Source organism: Atractosteus spatula, chromosome 23 (assembly GCF_055471065.1).
Source record: "Atractosteus spatula isolate fAtrSpa1 chromosome 23, fAtrSpa1.hap1, whole genome shotgun sequence".
Classification (NCBI taxonomy): Eukaryota; Metazoa; Chordata; class Actinopteri; order Semionotiformes; family Lepisosteidae; genus Atractosteus; species Atractosteus spatula.
Genome location: NC_142728.1, coordinates 7,935,757 through 7,959,267, shown reverse-complemented (window position 1 = coordinate 7,959,267; position 23,511 = coordinate 7,935,757). Strand labels below are relative to the sequence as shown.

The 23,511-nt window shown below is 39.3% G+C and overlaps 1 protein-coding gene across 6 annotated transcripts in view; it reads right to left on the bottom strand.

Moving 5' to 3' along the window:
* The window catches only part of LOC148816100 (disabled homolog 2-interacting protein-like), a 365,406-nt gene that overhangs the window by 6,370 nt on the left and 335,525 nt on the right, over nucleotides 1–23,511 (bottom strand). For all 6 annotated transcript variants that reach the window (XM_088940452.1, XM_088940447.1, XM_088940449.1 and 3 more), the window contains 7 exons: nucleotides 19,847–19,991; nucleotides 16,495–16,731; nucleotides 14,880–15,081; nucleotides 13,562–13,740; nucleotides 11,338–12,205; nucleotides 8,473–8,625; nucleotides 2,915–3,117 (listed from right to left, as the gene is read on the bottom strand). In XM_088940452.1, coding sequence (XP_088796578.1) covers nucleotides 2,915–3,117; nucleotides 8,473–8,625; nucleotides 11,338–12,205; nucleotides 13,562–13,740; nucleotides 14,880–15,081; nucleotides 16,495–16,731; nucleotides 19,847–19,991 — 1,987 coding nt within the window. The remainder of the gene's footprint in view (nucleotides 1–2,914; nucleotides 3,118–8,472; nucleotides 8,626–11,337; nucleotides 12,206–13,561; nucleotides 13,741–14,879; nucleotides 15,082–16,494; nucleotides 16,732–19,846; nucleotides 19,992–23,511) is intronic.

Below are 23,511 nucleotides of genomic sequence, written 5' to 3'. Positions count from 1 at the left end.
CAGAGAGAGACGTTAACCTAGGGGTAGCTGCAGAGGTGGAGATGGTGTAGTAGACAGAGTGAATGCAAAAAAAATTCGAGAAGAGGTGTATGCAAGATATATATAGCAAAAGTTGCTAATGATTGTCATTTAAAGCAGGTGGGTGAATTGTCTGACTATGTCCCAAACTTCCATTTCACTAGGAATAACGGCATAGAAGAACCATCACTCTGTGAATTTTTACTAAGTATAATAAGGGCTGTGTTGGACACCTGGGAGCAATAGGAAAGGCTGACATTAAACACTCGGATGCCAGCTGACTAAGGCAGAAGTGAGACGCCAGAGAGGGAGGAATCCGGGCTCAAAGGCACCAAAGATGGTGCCAAAGACTTGTGATTGAGCTCCGCTGGATGCCAGGGACAGAAGCAGAAGAGCGCGCAGGTGAAAGAGCTTCAATTCATAAACAGGAGGATGAGGAATGAGGAATACAAGAGGGAGGAGGAACAGTAGTGATAGTAGACAACAGGAAAAACAGAGCCAGACTGTGAAAAGGGATTGTTAAGAGAAACACACAGGGGAATGAGGTAGAATGGAAGGCTCTGGGGGGGCAGTAGGGGCACCCCAGGGGTCCTTTCGATAAACGGCAGCTAGCTTGTTTTTTTTTTGTTCGGTTTAAAAAGTAGGAGTAGAATTTTTCTTTTCCTTATATCTTTTTGGTTGTTTTAACACATTTGTGTTATTCAATCGTAAGGAGCATGATGTTCAATTACGCACGTGGCAAAAAAAGAGATGGATAGAATACAGTTCTTTCTGTTTTTTGTAGTATGGAGCATACTTGATAGTTTGGAGTATGATCGTCATGCAGAATGAATGCAACAAAAATGGGGGAAGAGGCATGAGCAAGAGATATAATGTGTATATACTGTAGCAAAAGCAGGTAATGATTGTGATTTAATCAGCCGGGTGAGATTGGCTTGTCCTTATCCCTCGCGAATTTTTGTTCAGGACTTCGATTTTATTATTGCTTAAAAATAATATGGCAGTTCTTGACTTTACAATTTGAGTTTTCAAGATATACTCAATTTTGTAAATACTATACATGAGCCTGTATTTTGTTTATGAGTCTACATTGTTTTTAGGATGTTTTATCCTTAACTTCATGACGCACTCTTTGCATCTGGCTTTAATACATACAGTACCATGCAAAACAGCACAGATACACAGCTCCACCATTAGTGTCCTTTCTAGCCACTGCAATTTCACCTAATATTCTGGTACACTTACTACTCACATTCTGGATAATTATTCTGACCATGCCCTGCTCGGTACTGAGTGATGTTAGAATAATGGAATATTTTCCACTATATTGTACGACCTTTAAAATGTAATGCTTCTTGGCAACATTTTAGGAAATGACAAAAACGTTGCCACCTCCTACTCACTCTCACCTATTCTTTCCTTTGCTACCTCCCACCTCTTTCTCTTATTTCCTGCTCTCTCCCTCTTTCCCGTGCACACCAGAAGACGCCTCCACAGCCAAAAACATTTTAAGTTGCTGCACTTCTATTAATTCCTTGCTGAAAATCTCTGCATTTTCCTTTGCAGATTGCACACTGATACAGATCGGCACACTAACCTCTGATAAAAATACAGAAATTCACAGGCTCATCAAATCATATCATGTGCCAGACAGAAACTTCTCACAAGAGAAGAAAATGGGATCCTGAGCAAGAAAGATTAAATAATATTTCTTTAATAAATTTGGGATCCTAAGCTCTTTCTACCAGTACTCCAAAACTGTGATGCCAGGCCAACTAAAATTGCAAGCCATGTAAGGGGAAGAGGCATGAGCTGGAAAACTATCTCAGCTACCACAAGCAGGACTGCAGCTGCACTGGTTGCAAGGAAAATCACTGGGGCATCTCAATCTGGCCTAAAGATCTCATCTTCCCCTCTCCTGAAAATGTTGTCGCCTTCAGGCTTTTGGGGTGCTCTTGCCCTTCCATTAGGGCCCCAACTAGTTCTGTTGGTAGAGCATGAGACTTATAATCTCAGGGTAGTGGGTCCGGGTCCCACATGGGGCGCCAGGTCCTCCATGTTGGATGTTGGGCACAAGGCTAACAATCGTGTTCCGTAAAAAAACGAATGTTATCGTAATGGCAACAGGATGTTGCTGCCCCTACATGCTGGAAGGCATAACGGGCATAACATCCATTGCCCTCCCATTGGAGAGGCGCCTACATGTCCCCCGTACTAAGATTCCACATTCTGGCAGTTAGAGGGCACTGGCCTCTGGCACAGCAGAGGCGCAGACCACGCAGACGGCTGTAACCGATCAAGAACTGGCCAGTGTACCTCTGACTCCATGCCCCCCTTCCCTGATTCCTGATTCTTATACCCTGTATCCTGCCTTGTTCCTTCCTGTTGTCCTGTCTCAGCCCATTGTCCGATTCTTGTTCTAGTTTACATTAATTTCTCCTGGTTCCTCTGTGTTTCTGTTTACCCTGCTTTTTGTCTTGTTTTCCTACATTCTGAATTTGGCCTGTTCCTGTACTTTGCCTCTAGATCTCGTCTTCTGGCTACTACTGTTCTGTTCCAGTCTATAGGTTCCACAGCGTCCACTTCCTTGGTTGTTTCAGGGCTGGATTTTGGGTACGTAGGCCCGAGGGCACTTTCACTCGGAAATGTGCAAAAAGGAGGGGGGAAACGCCAATTAAAAAACTATTATATTGATGGAACGAGTCAAGCGACCATCACTTCGATACTTCTGGTTTCTCGAACAGCCGCCAGACAGCGGACGATTATTGATTTGGAGCACCTAGAGTCCATCGCAAGCATGTTGCTTCAGCTCGTGTTTCCCTTCTTTGTAGGCCGTAAAAATTTCGGAAATTTCGGGGGAAATCCGGCACTGGGTTGTCTGGCCTTCACTCCGTACCTGCTGATGATGCCCTTCATCTGCAGCTCCTTGTCCTCCTGCTGTCGCCGCAACCGCTCCTCGCTTTCCTCCAGGCGAGCCTGGTACTCCAGCAGCATCTTCTGCGCCTGGTCCTCCTGCCCCTTCAGGCGGGACTCGTACTCCTCCAGCTTCTTGGCCGAGAGACGCAGCTTGTCCTGCAGGATGGCAATCTCCTGCTGGTACTGCAGGAAACAAGAACAGCAACCAGCGAAGAACAAATTATAATTAATGGAACCATTATAAGTGCCCAAAAAAAAACACAGAGTGCACTTTTTTATGTACACACTGTTTTATTTTATTCTCTTCCGTCTTTGTCCTAAGGCGGTTTCATGCACGTTGACTCTATGCATTTAACAACTTCCACTCACAGTGTCCAGGTTCATCAAGTGCTTCATTCTGCAAAAGCTTTCACCAACCTACCATTAACCTCCATATCTGGATACAAGAAATCGGCTCTTGACAATGACAGCATTGAACCTCTAGCCTTTTCATGAAGGGAAGCATGTAAAAGAGTGATTTGTAGAGCTCCACACTTCCAAATCCAAGTCTCACCATGCTGTTAAGCTGAGCAAAGCTGCTGTAGCCCACATCATGGATTTTAAGTACTTTTTTTGCTGGCTCAGAGAAATTCGGTATGAAAGTAAATCCCTGAAGAAAAAAGTGAAGGCATTAGAGTGTAACAGAGTATACCTGTTGAATAAAATGTGTAGTTCAAAACATTTTTTCAGATGATTTGAAACAAAATGTCCTTCATAATGTCCCCTTATGTTTCAATAAATGCCTTGAATACAGTAAATTCAGTAGTGCAGGTGAAATTTTATTTAAACCATTGGCAGTCACCTAACGTCCTGGTAAAAATACTTTTTAAAATGATGGTATTTTTTTTGTTTTGGAATGTTAAACGTGGTACGACTAGTAAGCAAATGTACCGTAATGAAACACATCTTAATGGGACAATTAAAAGAAACACAACGAAATATTTTGTTCCCATTGGTAAGATATTCTCCAGTATGTGCTCAGACCTAATACAGTATTTCCATACTTCCACTTTTGTTTGTCCAGGGAACTAATTTCTTCCTATAGAAATTAATTAGTGGAGAAGAAAAGCAGAGTAAATCACAGCAAATGAACCATACCTGCCTGTTTTAGTTTTGAGAGAAAAAATAATTGGGGGAAAAAGCGTCCTGTAATGTAGGAGAACATTTATACTGTAGGCAAAGCAGTGTGACAGTATTTTTCAATCGACTACATCAGACAAAATGAGAAGGGAACTTAGCTGGGAGCACTGGAAGTCATCTGGTATTTACAATATCGGTGCAGAACACAGAAAGGAAGTACTGGGGGGTGGAAAAATAATTCCTGAAATTGGCTCACTCCAGGGCTGAAGACCAAAGGGAAAGGATGAAATATTCTGACATACTGGAGGCCTTGAAGCCAGTCTGGTCTTCCTAATTCCCTGAAGTGTCTTAGCAACCAGACAACACAATAAGAGCAAGGAAAAGAAATATTACTGCTAAAATGGTGCTATTGTGTCTCACTCAGCACAGTGACCAGCTGGACAAGAGCACAGTCAGTAATACATCAACAGGCCAAATTAAATTTATCTTAAAAGCTTAAAGAAAATGTTGGTCCAGAGACCATTATACATAAAAGTTACAGCATAAAAGACAGCAATTTATAGCGTCAATAAAAGTTATGTTGTGCTCTGGAGGAAATTTCTCAAAGTGAAAGCGACTTTGAACCATAATTGCATCTGCAGCTGAGTGCAATCTTCTGTGCCTCAGCGAAGCTGGTTTTGTTTTTGGGACTTAGTCTCTGCAAAAATAAAGTCAGAGAGTATCTCTGCAGTGCTGAAGATTTGTTTTCTGAACTGAAAGACTTTAGATTTTAGACCTTAGCAAACCAACATTTGAATGTTATATTTATTCCAGTGGTTAGAATCACTGGTACAGTATGAAAGGAGAATTCTAAGTAACATCGAGCAAGATTTACATTGCTGTATTTTTTTAATTAACATAAGTTCCAGTTATAGAGGTCAGCTGCATTTTCCATAGTTTCTCAAATTGTTCTGGCTTGTGGAAAACAAAATTAATAACTGTTAATATTAAGATTAAAAAAATGTACCAGTGTTAAAATATTGTGGAGAAAATGCTGCTTTTCAGTAATGTGCTAGACAAACAGCTATATCAAACCACACTAAAATTAAGGGAAGATAAAGTACTTATGGATATACAAAAAAATAGGAAGCACAAGTACCATATTTTAAGTAATAGATTTGAAAATGGGCTGAATAAAATGCAGCAGAGCTACTTTCACTTGTAACTGTGCTGTCACAATAAAAACTGTAGCTGTAAGGGATTTTGATTTACTAAAGCTAAGAAAATATGATAAAAAACTATTTTTGATAGAGCACTAATTTCTAGGCACTAATTTTAATTCCCTGCCGAACCAGGGATTTAAACAGGCCACAATACAATACAGATTTGATTCGGTAACATTAAATAAAAGGCGATATCTGAACTTTAAGACCTCCCTCCTACACAAATTAACTTTAGAATTCTAGTTATCGACATGTGAACAGATACAGACCTACAGTATACAGTGAATACTCTGTGAATCAAAAATTAATGTGCTATAATGTAAAATATTTCCAATCTTTCAGATACATTCAGACATCTTTCTCTTCACTTAAGTGAGATATTTCCTGCTGATCACAAGGTTCTCTTTTGCACCCACAGGACAACAGAACATTACTTCGCATCAGATACTGTTACAAAACACTTCCAATAATTAAAATAAAATGGAATCTGTATAACGAAGACATAAAACACTATTTATTACAATTTGGTGGCAGATGATTACCCAGTAATGCAGATTAAGATGTTTCCAGATGACAAAATCTATTTCAAACGTTAGGGATTGTATTATATCAACAAAGGCAATTACAGTGCAGTACATATTCTTACAATTTCAGCCTCCAAGGAGACTTTTCAGATAGGAGATACAATTTGTTTCAAAGCAGTGTTTGCCACCAGATGTATTTATAACTTCAAATCTTTGAAACAGAGTTCTATACATTATACAGTGTATGTGAGGCATGTGTGTGGCACAGGATAATGTGGGTGTGCTCAGTTTCTACCTAGAGGAAATGCTGAAGGCAAAATGCACTGTAATGGGTAATTAGAAAGAACATTTACATTCTCCCTGTAAAACAAGTCAATGGGATAATTCAGCATCATGTTTATAGCACTGAGTTTAGAAAGCCTCTCCGTTCGATTTTTATTTCACATCTGATGCTCAGTAATCCATATGCTGCCAACAGAACCGCTGCAGAACCGTGTGCTGCATTCAGTTGGCTGCAAAATTCAATCAACTCGATGCCGACCGTAACGGGAGAGAAGCGTCTTTAGAACGGTTCTGCTTTAACATAAATACCACATCTGGTTTTATTTAAAGCAATTGTCTTGCATGGTATCGCAGGAATATTGCGCAGGACATCTGTTCAATCCACCGTAGGCTGTCATCGCCACATCAGAGAGTGGGAATGGATTGACCGAACAATTGCTATGGATGGAAAGCAAAAGGCCTGGCTTTCACCATGTTGCCATCTGTGCAGTGTTGCAGATTTCCCATGATGTAACACAGTTTTGCGACAAGTCGAGCTGAACAATTGGCTTGCTGAGCATGTACTTTTAATCTGCTGTCTTTTTTACTTTAATAATCAGTGCGCACGTGTTGCTGAGCGGCAAACTGGAACTGATTTTTGAAGTGTGTTGCTGCCCGGTTCCTTTCACTGCTGATAGGTGGAGGCAAAGAAGTACAGATGTGGTTTTTTTGTGCTTGTTTTTCTCGTGTGCACGCCCTTCATTTGTCCTTGACCATACTTAGTGTTTGGTTTGAAATCCCACATTTGCTTAAGAAGGGTTTTGACAATTTTGTTTTGGTTTTGAGGATTCAGCGACAAAAACCATAATGATAGGGATGGAGACGCAATTGCAGGAGAACTACAGTACAGACGAATTGTTCAGCTGGAGCCTGTGTAATTCCCAGTGACGTTTTCACTGAAAACATGAAGGGGGTCGGCGAAGACATGCCGAACGCATGATGCATCGCGTGTGTCTGGATGAGACGGCGATGTGGTGGTCGAGTTTCCCCCCTCTTTGACACAATCAGGTCACCTACACTGGCAGAGGTCTGCCTCTTCAATACAGTGTAAATTCACAAACATTGGAAAAAAAAACCCCAACAACAGATAACACCACAAACATGTGAGCCGGCAGAACTAATTGAATTTTCCAAAACCGACACAGCAAATTAGACACCAAGAGAGGCCCGTGTCTCTGAGGAATACCCTAAAATAAACAGGAAAAAATAAGGGAATTATCAGCCTAATGAACACACCTGATATGCTAAGGAAAGGACTAGCAGGCTGCCACATCAAATCAGTGTATAAGCAAATGTTACATTTCTGAATCACAAATTGTCATTCATTTCTGAATCACAATGTTCCAAGCAAGATGTAGATGGGGCATTTCGTTTTGTCCAGGTGTGATGCTTAAATAAATATGATATACAACTTAAATAGAATTTTACAAATACATAGAACAATAGAATAACAATAAGAAATAGATTAGTGCACGACTGTATTGTCACCTGTATTCCACACTTACCTGTTGCAGATCAGTACTATCTGTAGATATACAGTACTGTTCCAGTCTCACAGGAGGATCCCTTCATAGCATATTTGTAACATATACAGTATATTTGTGTACATTGTACATGGATAGATGATGGTGACCAGTGTAACAATCTGTCACCCCACAGATGTTATAAGATTTGGTTTAGTTGGTTTAAATTGCAAAAGCTGTATGTATTTTGTATCACTTTAACAAGTATCAAGCTTTTCCCCCTGCAATTTACAGTAAAAAAAAAAGATCCATATGCTATTAAAAATGCATACTGAATTTAAGCAGGCAGCCTTTGAAACCATTTCACAGGGTCACTGTGATAAAGCTATTTTATTTTTTTTATCAGATCAAATCTTGGGAGTGTAGCCTTAAAATGGCAAATAACCGTCGGTAGGTTTAAGAATGTGTTCAACATCTTGTTTCAAGGATAATTTGGAACACTTCTGATGCAAGTTCAAGCATGAGTGAATAAGAGAACGACTACCAAATCAATTAACAGAATACACTTATAACTTACTATCACCTAGAGGGATAATTTCATTTCTTTCCCGTATAAACCAAAGGAAACATATTTTAAATCACAAGAAAAGCTTTTTCCACTGATTCATCACACCATTAATAATACACTTGTAACCACTTCATTGCAGGTACGTGACTAAAGAGTTGACTGTATAACATGTTTTGTTTATTAAAACACCCGGTTTATTATGAATTCGTCTATATAAAGTATCATACAATTCCCTTGCTTAATGCGGCCGATTTTTTTGGTCAGAAAAGTATAATATTCTGCTCAGTGCTTGACTTGTGCTCCCTGAGGCAGGTGCATGTTTGGGGGTTCTGTGCCATTACCTTTTCAGTCTGAGTGAGTTCCTCTTTGTTTCTGAGCTCCTCCCTGTGTTTGGAATCTGGGTCAATTCCTTCGTGTTCTATATACTGCACATTCATATTCAAAAGCCAGGCTGCAGTGCGGTCCAACGCATTGGGGTTCACAGGGGAGGGGGCCTAGTGAGATCAACACAACAAACACATGAGGTCGGGGGAAACAAAAAATCAGCAAAGCAAAAACCCCAAAAAATAAAACAAAATCAAAGCTGCAATGGTAATGCTGTCTGCGTTAGAGCTGTGAGGGTGTGGAAACGGGCACACGGAATGCTATGACTTCAGTGATAGTGATAGTCAAGTGTGTGGTTTACCATAGCTTACCGAGAAAAACAAAATGGCTCGGTTTCAGGATCAGATAAAATTTTAATGTGGTAAGAGAGTCAAATAGGAAAGTTCTTTGTTTGCTTTGTAAGAGCTAATAATTGTTTGTAAATGAACAGAATAGAAATAGCATTTTAGTGAGACTGCTTCTGAGAAAAAGGGGGTGATCTTTTTGTATTAAAAATTACATCTACAATAAACGTAATCATTTGCATGCTGCTTTCCAAATCAAATGTGCTTTTCATGAGAGTTTCCTTCATCTGTTAATCAAATTATTATCCTGCTTTTCAGCAAAACAATACAGTAAGGAGAATGATTTGCCGAATCCCGACAAGCATGGGTTTCTAAAATCAGCTGGGGACCCGGAATACAATTTGTGAACATGTGAATGGCAGCACAATGGGGATGAAAACATTTTTCAACAATTAGAAATTATGACTGTGTCAAATTTAATGCAACTAATAAAGTCAGGCTTCCTAAATAAAGCTGTGCCAGGCCACATTACTGTGTACAGATGTTCTCAAGTGTAATTCGTTGTGATTTATAATCTTAATTTAGAGGTTTAATATAATTATTTTTGGTACTACTTTCAGTTTGATAAATGCTGTGCCTTTTTTACATCTGCTTTACAGGCAGTGTCGATGTTTTGTTTTGCAATACTAGCAGAAAACCGTAGAGAAAAACACGCTCTGATGGAATGAGGGACTTATTATTACCCCCTAAGTGAACTACTGTATCATTCCAGGACGAAAAGTTCAAAGCGGGAACTGAGGTATATTATGGTTTTCTGTTGCAGGCAACAAATTAAGGAGTTATTGCATCATTTTTTTTAGTTTGAGAAGAACACCAATATACCAGTATTATATATATAAAATAAAATGCAATATACCTGATTGAGAAGCATAAGAACTGAAAAATGACATTTCAAATTTAAAAATAGATACTGTACAGTCAGTCTGATGGAACTGTAGACAAGATAAAGGAGACATGAATCCAGAGACTCTGTTTAAAGACTAAAGCCTAATAATAATGATAAAAACAATAATAATAATACAATTTTTAATACAACATTTAAAACACTTGCTTCTGATTTTACATTTACTTCTGAAAATGCACGTGGCTCTACTAATTTTGTGTTTTTAGGATGACTGAGTCTGTGCTATGTGTGTGTGCACCAAGTGCTACCACACACTGGGGCTGGGGTTCTATTAATCAATCCTGTATGAAAGACAAATCACTCTGATTGTAAAGGAGCTCTTCTAGTGACCTTCACCAGAAAACACAGATTGATAGTAATGACTGATCCATATAATTACAAAGACTCAAGCAGGGCTGCTGACAGATCTCTGCTATTAATGGTGTAGGACTCTATCAATAAAACATGGAAAGCTTTAAAGATTGGAGCACTCATTATGACCCTACCCCTCTCTCATCAATAACTGATTGACTGACTCAGTTGGATGACCCACAAATGCCTGGCATACTACACAGTTAGTGACCAAATCATTCCCATCTGCAACATGTCACAGAATGAAATAATGTGGGCTCAGTTCCTTCTAGTATAGCTATTTCAAGGATCTGACTCAGTTCTTATTACATAACATATCTCTATACCTTGGGAGGCAGGATTCTGTGCAGGGGGATTTATAATATTGACGCTGCTTATGAAAACCTCTGCAAAGGCAGGGCAGGACTCTGGCACTAGCAATGAATTGCATGAACTGCTATTCAACGTTTGAGTTCTGAATTCTGCATTCTACATAATATGCATAACTTACTCATAACCTTAAAATGGTAAGTGTAAGAATAGCACAATCAATTCAGTGTGCACATGCAGCTCTTAAATTTTCAAATGTTGGTATCAACAAGTAAAAACAAAATGAAAGAAGGAAATGTGAATGAGGAGGAATATTCTTGGAATATTGAGTTTCTTCTACCATATAGATCAAAAGAGAGCTGTTCTGCTCTTTTCCAGGAGGTAGGACTACTATCTGCTGAGATGGGTTATACTTGACGGGCATTTAATGAAGATTCATTCAAGAAGAGTTCAGCAAAGTAGTGTAAACAATGAGTTTGGGCATTTAATCACTACTCTGGAAGGTACAATGATGCAGAAAATTAATTGTGTTTGTGCACTTCATTCCCAGCCTCCCAATCTGAGCAGAAGAACATGCTTCATCCTCTGCCTAATATCCTGTGGTGTCCTGTTGGTGTGCAGCTCTGAGGCTAGACTTTTCCTATTTGTTGTAAATCTTTTAGTGTTTGAATGTAAAAGACAACTGTGATTATATGTTCCATAGTAAAAATAGGCTTGTCCACGTCTCTCAACATTAAATGAGTCCGTTGCAAGGAAGTTTTCACTACTGACTTTCCTAGAAGTTAGGTAGAGTATCCAGGTATTAACCTGTATTAATAAACATTGACTTAGAAATTAAAAAAAAAAACTTTTAAGGGATTTAAAAGAAACACAATTTCAATTTGTATTATTCTGGTTGGACCGGTCAAGCTCACCTGCTTGTGCATGGCGCGCTGCTTTGTCTCTGGACTGTCTCCTTTGGAGGAAGATGACTGCTGCCTTAATCTCGCGCCACTGCCGGGCCAGTCTGGAGAGGATGACATCATACTGCCGCTGGAGGGCCTGGGGTAGGGTGCCGTGTTTAAGAGGTTGGGAGGGGTGCGCCCCCTGGTGACTGGAGGGGGCGGTTGGTCTATCCGGCGCTGGGGGCCAGCGCTGTTCTGCCGGGGAACGGTGGGTTGGTGCTGACTCTCCGTCAAGGAGAGCTGCCTCCTTGTGAACTCCCCCGAGCGCCGCGCAAAGTCCTCGCTGTTGGCCTGGTTCAAGAAGCCCACCTTGTTGGCCACGCCGTCCTCGTTGTTGCTCTGGGAACTGATGGAGCTGTGACACTCGGAGCCCGAGTCGCCAACCCCGCGAGGGGAAACGGGCAGGCCCGCCGCCATCTGGTACACGGGGTTCTGGAACGATAACGGGGCCAGTAGCTGCGGTCGGCCCGGCAGGTTTTCGGAATTGGGTGTCGTGGGAGTCTGACCAGCCCTCCTCATCGTTGGCCCGATGTTGGCGTTTCCTTGTGGCGTCCGTGCAGACCACACTCCGCCTGTCAGCTGTCCGATAGACGACTGACTGTCATTCAGGGAGTCTCCAACGCCTGCGGCGTTGGGCCCACTCTCCAAGCTGCGATTGTCTTGCAGGTCCACCATGGAAAGGCTCTTGCTGCCGTTGGGCATTTGCAGTTCGGGCTCGTTTGCTTCGGAGTAGCTGGAGCTCCGAGCTGGGGAGGGCTGCACACCCGAGTTTCTGGTGACGAAAAAGAGATCCTTGTTCTCGGGGGTGGGTGATGGCAGCCGTGTGAAATCAACCAGGCTAAAAAACAAAATTCACAAGAAAGCCAGGGCACGTGGTGAGAAACGACACAGACATTTTCAAAAGATGCATTCTTCAACTACCATTTACTAAAATCAAACTTTTTTTTGACTTTATTTGAGCAAACCTCAATTTATTAACAGTTTCAGGGATCCTTTTTGTTTTGGGATAGTAAAGAAATAAAGTACTAAACAAAGAGTTCCCCTTATGACTTACTATGACGAGATTAAGATTAAGTTAAAAAAACATACACCTTTTCCTCACAAGAAAACTAATCACTGGCTTGACTGTCTATGAAGGAACACAGAGTTCTGTAAGTCATTGAGCTCAGAATCACAGTTGTCTTAAACCTTTCTCAGTCTGGTTGGCTTTGCATGGTCACTAAAGGAGCCGCAGACAGTATTTTAAGTTTGTAACATAAATCTCAATGCCGTGCTGGCAGGTATTGGACATCATTGTCAAAGAAGACATCACGATAGTACTTAATTCCAGTATATGTATTGATCTCAGAAAAAAATGATCCAAACCCTTTTCTCAAAGGGCTTACAATAAAACAGGAAACCATTAATTGATAAAATACATGGAGAATGGAAATCTATAAAAGGCAAACTGGCTCCAACTTTAAACTTTGGTACCTTTTGGTACACACTATGTATTTTAAACTGATAGGAACCCAATTTTACAGCACCTCACTTTTATGAGATGTTGCATATTGTTATGCAGTAGCACAGAAGGCCCTTTGAATACAACAGACAGGGAACAAAATACAAAAATCCTAAATTTCTAAATTAAAAAACATAATTTATTAAAAAATATATGAATTTGAACTGGTTCAATGGAATTCTTACAGAAAGTTTCTCGATTGTTAAAAAGTGTAAAAACACAAAGTGCAGACAGTACATCAAGACAATATACAAACGAACAGTAGACAGTGTACAGTACAAATAAACAAGTAAACAGTTTGAATGTAAACAATGCAGACATGTAAACAATGACTGTAGATGTGCAATAAATAAGAAATCATAATAAGGTAGATGGTGTAGGTGTGGTCCAAGGAGCATGGCCAAGTGTGTTCGCCAATATATAATTTAGTGATCTTTATTATCAGGTACTGAGATATCAAAACAATTGCCACGACAGTGCAAAGAAGTAAGAGGGATTTTACATTGTGACATAAAATAAATTGTATGTTTTATCAGCTAAACAAGAGAAACAGCATATTCAGAAAAAAAGGCTGTGAAGTCACCTCTGACTCATCAGCAGGAAACGGTACTTCATTTACAGAATTGTCAGCATGTCCACATTTTCCCCAGCAGACTGGAAAGAACATGCCTGCTTTGATCCAGTTTCCCTTACCCTGATAGATCATTCTCAATGACCATCTTCTGCAGGCCTGTGGAGATGCTACAGCCAGCAGTGGGAGGAGAGGCCACACGCTCAGAGGTGACAGAGACTTGCACGCTCGACGGGTTAGTAAGTGCTGTGTTCACATCTCTCAGGACACGTGGCAGGGGTCCCAGCTTGGAAGCAGTACCCTGCAGGAGGAGAAGAGGAAAGGCTGTTTTACTCTCTTTTTCCCCTTTCTGGAAAATAACAGCCGCCAGGTTATTGATGATCCTGATGTAGTAGAATAATAAATGAACACTGCTTTATGTACATACTCCTCGTTACCTAGGAAAGCAAATGTGATTTTAAAAAGAAATGCAAATAAAAAGCAATACCTTTGATTAATTCTTTCAAGAAAATTAAACCACCAAACCATCTAAAGTTAATCAATGAAGGTCTGTTTTTTCCATCTCTTTACATAAGCACTCTTATTGTAAGAATAAAATAATATTGGACAAATAAAATATTACCCTGCACATCTGCTTTGAAAGAGCACATTGAAAGAGTCTGCAATATTATAAGTTCTCATTTGTTTTTTTAAACTTTCAGTGTGTGAGAATACACTGCTCTCTCTTTTTTCTTCTTCTGAAAAACCATCACACTTCGAAGGTTTTTTTAATCAGCTTAGATAACATAACGGTGAGAATAGATTTCAAGTCCATTAAAGTAAAAAAAAATCTAATCAAGACAGTGCATTAGCCTTTAACTCCAGCTTGTCTTGCATTATTCCAGAACAGGAAGAAACTCACCAAACACAAAAAAACCCATTCTTCAGCTTCAGAAAACAAAGCGCTGCACACCTTTATTATGCAATGCAGTTTCCCTATTACTTTTGTAGAATGATGTACAGTATGCGTTATCGTATATTCCTCAAAATACATACAGAATACCGGAAAATGACATTTTCAATATATTAAATGAGCTGTAATTTATTACTTTATATTTTCCTGCCTCATCAGGCACTACAGTATATTGTATATCAATATCAAAACCTATTATAATACATCTGAAATCTTGAAGTCAGAATTTTAAATTACCGATCTACCAGATGTATCTAAAGATTAATTTATTCCACCACAATAATAAGCAATCTCAATCCAATGTGCTACAAGCTGAAGCAACATCTTAATACATTTTTGTTTTGGTCACTTAAAATGGTCACCAGATTGCATCTGTTTGTGTTTTAACATTCACAGACCAGTTACGTGTTTGATAGAAATCCAATCACCAAGAAATAAACTGAATAACTCTCTGCCTGCAGCCGTTGCTGTCTGGGGCTCCGAATTACCTGCTCAAGCTGCGAGACGACCTCTGACAGCAGCGAGTGCAGTGTGGAGAGCTCTCTCCCCAGGTCGATGTAGCCTTCAAAGCCGGCCGTGTTGGAGATGGTCTCAGGGTTAGAGATCTCCAGCAGGAATCTCTGCATGTTGGTCCACTCGTGCTCCAGGAACTGGTTCATAAAGGACATGTACTCTTCCTTGCTGCCAAACCTATGCAATGCAGACAGCAGGCTGTTTTTTTTGTGTGCAAAATACTGTGGGTTTAACCATACTGTTTATAAAAACATAAGAATATGGCTACAAACTGGGTCAAAAGCTAGATTATCAGTTTCAACAATGTGACTCGGTGTCTTATTTCAGACCCCCAAAAAACCACATAATGAACTGCCTTAAATACACTTTCCTTAAACTTCTGTTCCTCTGGTTTGTGTTTTAGCGATGATCTGTGAAGTACACTGAAATGATTTTGTCAACCGTTTAGAGGATTTTGAATATGAGAAAGAAATTGGCTTACAGTCTTTGCTGTTCAAGACCAAATAGATTCAATTTTTTTAGCCTGTCGGTGCAGGACATTTCTTTAAGCCTGGGAAAGTACCTGGATGCTATTACATAGATGTTTTTTGGGTATGCATGATGCCATGATCATTGTAGGAATAGGGGTGCTGCAATATAGTCTGAGGCAGCAGGCATTTTGCTGGATTCATTTTGTATCAGCAGTATTGTTTACTGTCCAAATTCTGGCCAGTGTAATTTGGTAAGATGTGTAAAAAACGGACAAAGGTTATTACATTTTCTCTACCATATTTAAAAAAGCACCTTGGTAATGACTAATCAAAAGCTAAAAGAGCAAATCAATTCACAGAAGCTGGCAGCAGCATCATTCAAAATCTTATCAAAGCTATATTCATACTTAATGTTTCTTCTATAGTACATGAACATCTTTTCTACTGAGACCTTTATTAGCCAAGGCTGAAAGCTTCTGGGCCTTTGCAGAGAAGAGATTTTTGACAAGCTACACTTCATCTGTTCATCATAGATACGCCTAGTTAATGAAAGGCAGACTTGAAACACTTGGACGGAATGGAATGGGACAACAAAGTAATATTTTCTGAACTGCAAGAGAACCTTTCAGCAAGTGTTAAGCACAATGTTGCTAATCTGACTAATCTGATACCAAACTATAGGAGGTGTGACTCAGGAACCCAGGGCAACTGTACATTTAGCCCAGGGTTAATACAACCACCTTTGCACAAGGGGGTGTCTGTACAAAACTCAATAAAACTAATACTTCAGACTATAGTTATATTAAACTATATTATATATATAACACTATAGAAGTACAGCCTTTATTTTTTTAGTATTGTCCATCTACATAAAAACATGTAATATAAAATCTATTGGGCATTCACACTTTGATGTAACCTAACACCAAGTTTCAAACACTTTGGTTAGAACTGCTTTTCAAAATTAATTCAAGACCCAAAATTAATTTGGGTTCTCTGACGTTAGGTGGGTAACCTGTGAAAAATAGATCAAAGAAATCTTCATTATTGAGTTGTGTGTTTTGCTGTTCCTAAGTACACAGCACTGGGTGAAAGGTCGCAGCCCTGGTTCAGCACTCACTTGGCAAAGTTGGCCAGATTCTGGGTGACCTTCGCGATGAGGGTCAAAGTGCGGGCCGTGCGGTCGTCGGGGTACTCCTGGAGCAAGTTGAAGAGGGAGGGCGACATGATGGCAGGGCACAGGAACCGCAGGAATAATGAAGCGCTGATGAGCCTCTCACTGATATCAGGTCGCCCCCGGTTACTGCATTCCTGGCGCCATGAAGCAAACACTTCCTTCAGCTCACGAGGAAACACGCTGCAGAGGACAAAACAGTGGTAAAAAAACCCCAACTTTTTCTTCCACCTTTGGTGTGGGTTTTTTTCCTCTCTGCATGCTAGGAATGTAAAATGAAGGAATCTCTAGTGTTCCACAGAATTTCACATGGAACACTGTTTGGAACAGAGACAGGAAGTCATCTGTTTGCAGCTGCCCCAGGATACAACAGTTTATACCACCCATTTCCAAAAACTGCTTCACCCTCAAAAGAGTTGCGGTGAGCTGCAGGTCAGCCTAGCAGGCACAGGACGTAAGGCGGAACCACATCCTGAACGAGACACCAGTCTACTGCAGGGCACCAAGCACATGTGTTCACTCACGCAAGCAAACAAAGGACAATTCAGAGACGCCCAACAACCTGGGAAGTATGTCTTTGGGCTGTGGTAGGAAGCTGGAGCACTTGGAGAAAACCTCATGCAGACACAGGGACATCAAACTGAGGACCCAACAGTGCACCACTGTACATTAATGACAGTGTTTTAAAATACCTGAGTCATATTGCAGATGTCTCTGTTCTCATAGGCTTGGGAAGGTATAGACAAAAGAAAATCAGTTCATCTAATAATCTGAAGTTCTGAATTTTCTTTATTTGACTCCTTTAGTCAAATTAATTCAGCTAAACTTTGAAGAATACCCTATTGTATATCCAGCTATGGCTATCCCATTGAAGGATTCCTGACAAACACCCACATTTAGTAGGGTTCGACCATAATGAAAGGTGGCATGGTGGCACAGTGGTTAGCATCAGTGCCTCAATGCTGGGGCCCTGGGTTCAATTACTGGACCTGGGGAGCTATCTGTGTGGAGTTTGTATGTTCTCTGTTTGTGTAGAGTTCTTCTGGGAGTTCTGGTTTCCTCCCAAAGTCCAAAGACATGCTGGTAGGTTAATTGTCTTCTGGGAAAACTGGCCCTGGTGTGAGTGTCTGTGTCTGTGTTTGTGTCTGTATGTCCCTACAATGGACTGGTGTCCCATCCAGGGTGAACTCTGCCTTGTGCTGGTTGCTTGCTGGGATCAACTACAAAACAGTTACAAAATGGATGGATGACAGTAATGTCTCATGACTGCGAATGTGAATTAAGAAAAGGTTTAGATTTCATACTTGAAACTGGAAAAACCTCAGACCTCCATACTTCTCCAAAGACTGAAATGGAATATCTACAAAGTAGTAGCAGTAGTGATCAAGCCTACAAAACACCTTAGTGCTGCAGATCTGTGAGTAGGTCATAATCCCTTCTTCATTTCCAAGACCTTGGACTTGCTTTGTAACAATCCATAGAGTACTGTACATTCACCAGTTCCAAAGCATATGTGGATTTTGTGTATATCAGTGAATTCAATCATTGTAGCCTTTGAGTAGAACTGAAAGGGCGGTGGTCAGCAAATCCACTAATGTGTATGTGGAGTCTTGCAAAAAAAAGCTGTAAGATACGTGAACACAGGGCAAGACTCTAAATCTTCATTTTCAGCCGGTATCTACTTTGCCTGGACCCAAGTACCATTAAAAGAACTGCCTGGGCAATTTTAGAATCAAGACTGGCTTTTAAGATAAAAAGGGCACAGCATTTTACTGTTGATAGATTAAATTCCTAAAGGCTTTTATATTTCCTCCTCTCTTGTGCCTAATAGTCTGAAACTGTATGCTGGGAAGTGTACATCCACTAATGGGGCCACATATCTCACTTCAGAGTGAATCTCATGAGAAGCTTGGTTTTCATGTTCCAAATCTTTCCTGTGCATATTTCAAAGTGCAGCCGGCCCTTGCTGTCAGTCAAATGAAATTAATCTTAATAACATCCCTCAGCAAATGCTGAATTATTTGCTCAGGTGAGGTGAACCCCAATAAAAATTTCAGTGCTTCCCTTTCCTTTAAGCCATAACTAATAGAAAAATAGAGGTAGTGGCTTAATTGGATCAACTGCTGTTCCTCGTTTATTGTTGTCAACCAAGCCTGTTTAGTCCACTGAAAAATATGCTACTAGTTTACTGCTAATAACAGACTAAGAAGCTACTTATTCAAAAAAATCTATAACTCTAGAAAGGACATCATTATTTGAATTTAATTTAAAAAAATATTTAACAGTTAACAGGCCAGTATTAAAACACTTCAGTACATGCTACAGTACCTACTGTACTTTACATATCAAGCAATTGGTACAGTATATCAGGTTATCTAGTGTTATTTATATTTTTAATACTGTAACATGTCATTGCTTGGAAATTCATCTTTTTAATATTGCATATTCTATTGACGAAGAACTCCTCTCAGCGTGTAGGTTGCATTCCAAATATCACCGATTGAATTTTGGCTGGAATCTGGGTAGTGACATTCACTGCTGGTCTGGAAATCCTCAAGGGATAGTGCACAGTGGACCAGGTGCTGATTGAACCCAGTGTGTCCGTAGATGGACAGTTTCCTTGGCTCGCTTCCTGACTTTGACAGTGTAAATGGAAGCAGTGGGAGCTGAACCTGCCTTGTGAGGCTTTAGATCAGCTGTTTGTGTTGTGAGCTTGCAGTGTCTGATTACACTGGTCCATCTCCTGCCTGGGCCTGGCAGGCCCAGAATAAAGGCAACTACAGCAGCTAAATCTAAAAGTCCTGAACAAAGTCTTTCTAATATGGACATCTTAATTTTCAGAAACAGGATATTAGTCTTGGAGGTTTGTTTTGCTGCCTCTAAATCAACAGTAAACAATTCACATGAGGATCAAGGTGGATACTTGAACTTGGTAGACAGGCCTAGGAGAAAGATGGGTAATCAGCAGGACGCTGTGTGTATAAATATTTTATAGGAACAAGTAAAGGTTTGCTCCATGCTGAAAAGAGAAGAAAAAAAAACAATGTTTTGGCTGTGGAGGCTTCTTTGGGTATGGAAAAAGGCTCCACAGCCGAAACGTTGTGTTGCTTTTCTTCTCTTTTCAGCCTGGGATAAACCTTTACTTGTTCCTTTGCAGCCTATGCATGCTGACACAATGCTACTTGAATTAAATATTTTAGATGTGTTATCATGGCTGAAAATGTCCAAATCAAATAGCATATAGTTTGGTTTTAGGTCACAAAAGATGGCTAACTATTGAAAATGGCAGTTTTTTTACCAATAGGAGTTGATAATCTTGCAGAAGGCCAGTTCACAGCACATTTTCAGGTTACTCTGGTGCTCTGGGAGATCTGCAGCTGAGCTTTTACTGGGGTCCACCTCACAGTTCTCATCTGACTCGTACAGGGCCTTGATGAATTCACCTAGAAGAGAAAGAAGGGTTTGATTCTTTAACGGTGTAAAAAAAAAGTGATTTCATTGCAAGTTGCTGGTTAATGAATCTTCTTTGAATCATTAACGAACCCCTTTTAGCATGCCTTCCAACGCAAACTATATATACACACATTATAAATTCATACAAGAAAAAAAAATACTCCATTGCTTCCTGCATTATCCTAATAATGTAAAGAACCAGAAAAACAAAAATCTCCTTAATTGCTTGGGCAATCATAGAGAAATGTGCTGGGAGGGAGCAGCATGTTCTTTGCGTTTTTCAAGTTATTCAAATATAAGGTGGAATACACCACATAAGTAGATGTTTTTGCTCCTTTTTCAGTGGTGCGTAATAAAAAATGAATTATATTTTTAAACACACAACAAATGTACCTAATACTTCACTTTTAATAAAATGAAATTACTATAATAGCACATAGGGTGCTGCCCTCTGTGTTCAAGAAATGGTTATGAAGAGCATCAAGTCTATCAAGAGTACTCTTAGTCAAAGTTTGATTTTCTTTTGGTGTGGATATAGAAATAGTGGCCAAGACATGACTCAGATAGTGCAATAATGGCAAATGATTCAAGCAACTAAGAAGAGTCTTCATACAGTCTTCAACATGGACTTTAAACTCTGATGTAATATGTTTTATACAGTATTTACAAAACATTTTTTCACAGCATAACAAAAATATATTTTCCTTTTATGGCCTAAGGATTTCTATCATTTGAAAACTGAAGCTGGTAAAAATGAAAACTGAAATGATAAAAATTATGAACTTTGATTAAATTAGCATGTTCAAAGTCAAATTGATTTTGCAATAAAGGAAAAAAAAACAACTCAAAATAAATGAAAGCAAGTTGTCAACAAAGTGAAAGAAATGTGTTTACTTAAAATTCTTTGGATTTAGTATTTTCATACAGTCCTCTTGCAAAGTTACAGTCAAATATAGAGAATCGCCTCGATTAAGGTTAGAAATCCTTAAAAACAGCTCAAAATAAAACTGGACAACAGAATTTAAGTACAGTTTAAGACAGATCTTTTATTTAAACAGAATACTTCTGCATAGACTTAAATATCTGGGATGTTAAAAATTGCCAAACAATAATATACAGTATATTCCTCCCATCATAACAGGAAATACAACATTATAGAATACACTGACTGCATCTATTAAAACCAAATGGCTTTGTATCTTTCAAGTGAATGTTTTTTTCATTGTGACAGATATATCCCTCAGAGTGTCAAAAGCAAGACATGCAAAATTAATCACACACAATATCTATGAAATTAATTTACCTTTCCATGGATTCCCATAAGAAGAAAGAAATTAAATTAACATCTGTAACTTTGAAAATGACAGGCTGCTTAGAATATTCATAGAACCACCAAAATGTGTTTCTCCTAGTGCCCCACATTTTGTTCAAACTCAGAATCCTAAAATGAGTAGAAAACTGCAAGCAGTTTTGAAGGCTTCTAAGCAACTCCCTACCACTGCTTTAACAATATGAGTAAACGCCAAGTAAACTAAGGGGAAACTAGAAATATCACTATTGCGTTTTGAGATCATTAGCGAAAACGACATTTGAAGAACAGTTAGCGGTACAGGTCGTATTTGACCAAGTAGGTGATGATGTGTTACAGTAGGTGTAGAAAGTAACTCTGGGAGCCTATGAGGAGAAATTAAGAAGCAGGTATGATGAAATCAATCAGTAGTGAAATTTACAAGATTTAGTTCAGATTTAGCAAAGACAATGACTGGCAGGTGGGTGGTTTAGGCAGGAATGCCATTTTGGCATATTTGCCTTGACACTAAAATTAACTTACCAAGTTTGAAATCATTTGGCCAAAACGCACTGTAAACAGGAGAACTTGCTTATGACTGGCTGCATAATGAAGAAATTGCAGTCAGATAACCTATGCAGGAACCCAGTTTTCATGTATTTTCATCCTTGTGTAATAGAATTGTACCTATAAATTTAAGTTAATTGTACACACATATTTTAAGCAGGGGAAGTTTGTGTAGTGGGCTGTGTTTCTAAGAACATTTCAGCAGCAGGTGCAAGTATAAAAACCATCATAGAAGAGCAAAATGTTTTAGGTGCAAATTTCAAAATGCCTTGGTCGTTAATGCAATCTGCCAATTTTCAATTTAATTGGTGCAGCAGTTCATAAGCAGCAGCTTTTTAAAAGTTAAGGAATTTGCAGGCTAGCTCATCATCTTGGTTTATGCAGGACCCCAATTTCTGTTTCAGATGTAATGCCTTATCTGTCCCAGTACACCTGCCTAGCATGAAGTTGCTCAGCTGCCCAATCTTTGAGCATAAACAGTTTCAACGGCGAAAAGAAAAATTCTTACAATTAAACATTAAAATTAAGAAAATCTACAAAAACTTTGCAAAGGATTAAGGTTGAAGCAACAGCCTGAGTGGCCAAGATTTTTTTTATGCTTCCACTACACCATGAAACAATTCAATGATGACCCACCTAGGATTAGAGAGTTAGAAAAGAACACGCAGGAGATTAGCATCTTTTGGCGCATGTAAATTCTGCTCGCAGTGTTTCTCTGAACCAGGTCACTGAGTAACTCTGGCACCAAGCCATGCAAAACCTTAAAAGGATTTACTTCTCCAATTTAAACATTTCTTATTTAGAAGATTCATTCAACACTTAAATACAGTAAATGCAGTGAAGTTTCTTTAGGAAACATAATCCCATGAAACAACTAAATAAGTCTTTTATTCAATTACTGTGCTTAAGATACAACATGTCAGCAAAGATGTGAACATACCTCTCTTATAGGTAGTATAATGTTCAATAACTGGACATTTAACATAATTTGGAGCTTAGTGTGCCTTTGTAAAGAATGTACTGTATGGTATCAATAGTAGATTTTTTTAAAGAAAGGTATACAATATATATATTTTTTACTTTAATGTATAAAACTACAGTTCTGTAATCTGATGTCTTTGAAACGTGGTTTTGCACAAAAATATGCATGTACTGACAGTGAGTGAAAAATACACTTTCCAAGGAATGAATTTGATACAAAAAGAAAATTATGTAATAGTGTCTAAATTTGAATATGGATTGAACCTCATACTCTAAAAATAACGTTTTATGAGTATGAACCGAGTCTTGGCTGGTGATGCCTTATAAAACAAGGCTCTCTGTAAGAGCCCCATTCTAGGAAGGACTATGAGAGAATGTTGAAAGGAATTCATATGGAAAGGATTCAAGAAAAAGAATATTTTTGTTTGTCCAATACGTTTGTAAAACAAAACAAGAAAATTGCTTGGAAAACATTCACCCGTCCGTCCATTTTCTAACCGCTTTTATCCTATTGAGGGTTGCAGGGGAGCCTGAGCCAATCTAGGCAAGCAAAGGGTCCCAGGCGGGGTACACCCCGGACGGGACGCCAGTCCTGCACACGATTCAATCTCTTCATTAAAGATTCAACTGGCCATCCTTCATCTCGAAGCCTAATCTGTTTTTATACTGTATGT